This window comes from Penicillium citrinum, assembly GCF_028827155.1.
Source record: "Penicillium citrinum strain IBT 23319 chromosome Unknown utg000006l:1.0-3011923.0:1.0-3012962.0, whole genome shotgun sequence".
NCBI classification, from domain to species: Eukaryota; Fungi; Ascomycota; class Eurotiomycetes; order Eurotiales; family Aspergillaceae; genus Penicillium; species Penicillium citrinum.
The window spans coordinates 318,497-322,542 of record NW_026622691.1 but is presented as its reverse complement, the minus strand read 5'-3'; the positions used below and the strand labels follow the sequence as shown (position 1 = coordinate 322,542).

Sequence of the window (4,046 nt, the reverse complement as noted above, 5' to 3'; positions counted from 1 at the left end):
AATCATTTACAAAACAGCTATATATATATTTAAATACTACAAAATATTCAGTATTAAATAATTGAAATAAATAATATAAATATAAAATATACAAAATAGTATAATATTATTATTGGCACAGATTTAATCAAGTTGAGATATAAGATAACTATTGTATCTGTCAAGAATTAATAGCCAAAATTGTTCTTATATATACAAATTAGTATATAGAATAAAAATCTTTTAGAGTCAGCAAAAATCAATTTTATTGATAGTCCAGCTATTATTCGATATTTCAATTTGCCAATTTCTAGAAAAATTTGATTCAAATTATCTAGCAATATAAATCTGATCTTTGAATATAAGATAAAACAGCAGCGAATAGCTATCTATATATATTGTTTCAATCGCAGTAATCTATTTACAGTTATCTGACTATAGAATTGATTACTGTCTATAGTATTCTACTTATATAACTATCTTTTGCGACAATATAAATTCTATTGCAAAATCAGTTTCATCAAAATTATAGATATTCTTTGATTGAATCCTATTCTTCTCAATTGTATATTGCATTATCAAAAATCATTCTTTTATAGTCTTTAGATTCTTATTAAGAATATGCTGATAATTATATTGTTTAGAAAAATACAATCAAAGCTTATCTTGCTGTTTAACAAATATTAATACCCAATTAATATCAACAGTCAATAGAGGAATTGTTCTATATACTATAAAAAAAATATTGGCTATCTCTTGTGCAATAGAAGATTTTAGTACTGCTCTATATAAATCTATAGATAGAATCTATTCAATAAGCAAATTGTCCTTGTATTGAATTAATTTATGGCTATTTGAATATATATCAGTGTATGAGACTATACTATTAGTATATATCTATAATATAGAGTGCGGTATATTATATAGTTTCGCTACTGCGCAAATAGATTTGATACAGCCATTTTTTATATTATCAAGGACTAATAGAATTCTGTCCTTCTTATTGACCGATCTCTGTGAGAATTCAATACAAATTAATAATATAATAGATTGTTGAATTAGATAGAATGGTGGTAAGATACGATTTTGGATAGAGTGGTCAGCTTGGCTGTGGATTATATTATAAATATATATATTTTTGTTTTTTGTTTTTGGTTTTTGTTAGAAAAGTATAGTTTGTGTATTGTATTTTCAAATAAAATAACTCAATATATAGTTATCTCACAGATTTTTAATATTTAATTGATAGCTGTCTATTATTGTAATTGAATAATATTTTGTAATATTTTGAGACTATTTTTGTTCGACTAATTTCCAGAAAATATTGATATACAAAATTGAATATTGGAATTTGAAAATATTTAATCTAGATTATAAAATACTATTTCTATAGTAGCAAAATTACTTTGAATATTTTGGAAAAATAGAATCTCTAAATATCTAATTAAATAGACTATAAGAAAATCAAATTTATTGATATAATTAATTTCAATATATATTTAACTTTTGATAAAACAATTAAGCAAAATAATTTATATCAAAAAATTGAAAATAGTGAAAAGAATATAATAATATACAAATAGAAACAATAATATTTTTTTGGTAGATCTGATTAAATTGAAATATTAAATAATTTCTATAATTATTAAAAACTAATAATCGATAACGTAGTTCCCGGCCGACCGGCACACCCGGTCGAGCGGCACACCTACCCCGATTAGAAAATTTCATAATCGATTATCTCAACCAACATCCATTAATTTAACTAGATAATATGATTTTTACATAAAGTAATCCTATAGTCAATTTGACCACACCTACTGCAGATAGACAGAGCCCTTCTGGCCGGTTGAATCGGCTGATTAGACAGATCGATCTCCTTATACAATTCTATCTTATCAGCTTCTACTGACTGAATTGACTGCTGAGCTAGCCGTAGATTCTCTTTGATTGATAGTCTCTCTTTGTATACAATCTGCCTAGTCGATCGAAGATACTTTTGACATTTTTTTTATTTGCTGCGCATAGATCAGTATTCTCCTTTATCAATAATATAGTATAATATAATATTTGATAGTGGCTTTTAAAAATCTGATCAACTACTAATTTCAACAGATTTGGAAAGCTTTTTGATTATTGATTTATTAGATTTTTTATTATTTTAGTCTATTTTTATAGCTGGACTATTGTTCCAGATATTTTTAGTATAAATTGGCTAGATCTGCTCTTTGATTAGTTTGATAGTAGTAAAGATATTCAAAACAATATATTAAGTTTAGAAAATATTCAATTAGTATCAATTGGTACAATATCAGTAGCTGCAAAACTATTTTGAACAATATTTGAATAAAAAATTTCTATTTTTGTATATAAATAGTCTGCAAGAAAATCAAATTTATTGATATAATTATAATTAGAATAGACTACTTTATAATTATATATATATTTAAATACTGAAAAATATTCAATATCAAATAATTGAAATAGATAAAATAAATATAAAAATATATAGAATAGAGTAATATTATTTTCAGCAGATTCAGTCAAATTAGAATATAAAATAGTTACTATATTTATCAAGAATCAATAACCAAAATTGTCTTTATATATATAAATTAATATATAAAATAAAGATTTTTTGAAATCAGCGAAAATCAATTTTATCAGTAGTCCAGCTATTATTCAATATTTCAATTCGCCAATTGCTAGAAAAATTTGATTCAAATCAATCAGCAATATAAATCTGATCTTTGAATATAATACAGAACAGCAGCAAATAACTGTCAGTATATATTGTTTTAATTGCAGTAATCTATTTATAATTATCTGACTATAGAATTAATTGCCAGCTATAGTATTCTATCTGTATAACTAGCTTCTGTACTGATATCAGTTCTATTGCAAAGCCAGTTTCATCAATATTCTCTAGTTGAATTCTATTTTCTTCAATTGTATTTTATATAATTGTAAACTATTCTTTGATAGTCTTTGAATTTTCATTCAAAGTGCACTGATAATTATATCATTTAGAAAAATATATACAAAATTCATTGCGCTATTGAATAAAAGAGAATAGCCAATTTTTACTAATAGTATCTGATAGACTATCACTATATACAGTCAATAGAATATTAACCATTTCTTGAACAATAGAGAGCCTAGACACTGCCCTACACAAATCTATAGAGAGTATCTATTCGGCAAGCAAATTCTCTTCCAATTGAATCAATTTATGATCTGATAGATATTTATCTATATATGCTGCTCTTCCATTCGCGCGAGTAGCGAGAGTTCGGTAGAGTATATTATATAGCTTCGCTGCTGTATGTATAGATTTGACATGGTTATTTTGAAGATCACTGAGGGCTAGTAGAATCTTGCTCTCTTGATTGGTCAATTTCTGGCTAGATTGACTGTGAATTGGTGGCATAGTGGATAGTTGAATTAGATAGGTGGATAGGAAGACGCGATTGTTGATGGGGTGTGCCGCTCGACCGGATATACCGGTCGGCCAGGAACTATGTTATTATCTATATATATAATTATTAATCAATAAAGTAAAGTATTTTTGGAATTATCAAAAATCTGATTTTATCAATAAGCTATTTATTAAAATTTATTTTAAATTATTTATTATATAATAATAATTTATCAAACTGTTTTTCAATTTCAATTTTGTTTTTAAAAATAATACAAAATAATAAAATTCAATCTAAAATACAAATTGATTCAATAACAATTATCTATTTCTGATTATCAAACTATAAAAATAATCTTCAATCAATATAATCTGAATTTATAATAATCTTTACTATTGCAATAAAATCTATAGTAAACCCAATTTTATTATAATTGTAAATATTCTTAGATAAAATATTATACTATATAATTATATATTGAATATAGTCAAACTATTTACAAATAAATTTTGAATTTTCATATTTTGTATACTAATAATTATATTTTCAAAATAATTATATAGCAATCTCTGACTGTCACTGAATAAAATTATAGATCCATTTTTTATCAATAGTTTGAATCAATTGATCACTATATTTTGCAAATAG

General features: G+C 24.3%; 1 protein-coding gene across 1 annotated transcript; it reads right to left on the bottom strand.

Moving 5' to 3' along the window:
- Positions 1–3,172: 3,172 nt before the first annotated feature.
- Positions 3,173–3,409, bottom strand: N7469_006658 (uncharacterized protein; the record flags this gene model as incomplete). Its single annotated transcript, XM_056645576.1, has 1 exon — positions 3,173–3,409. One exon carries the CDS (start codon positions 3,407–3,409, stop codon positions 3,173–3,175), a length of 237 nt encoding a protein of 78 aa, XP_056499017.1.
- Between the last annotated feature and the right edge of the window lie 637 nt (positions 3,410–4,046).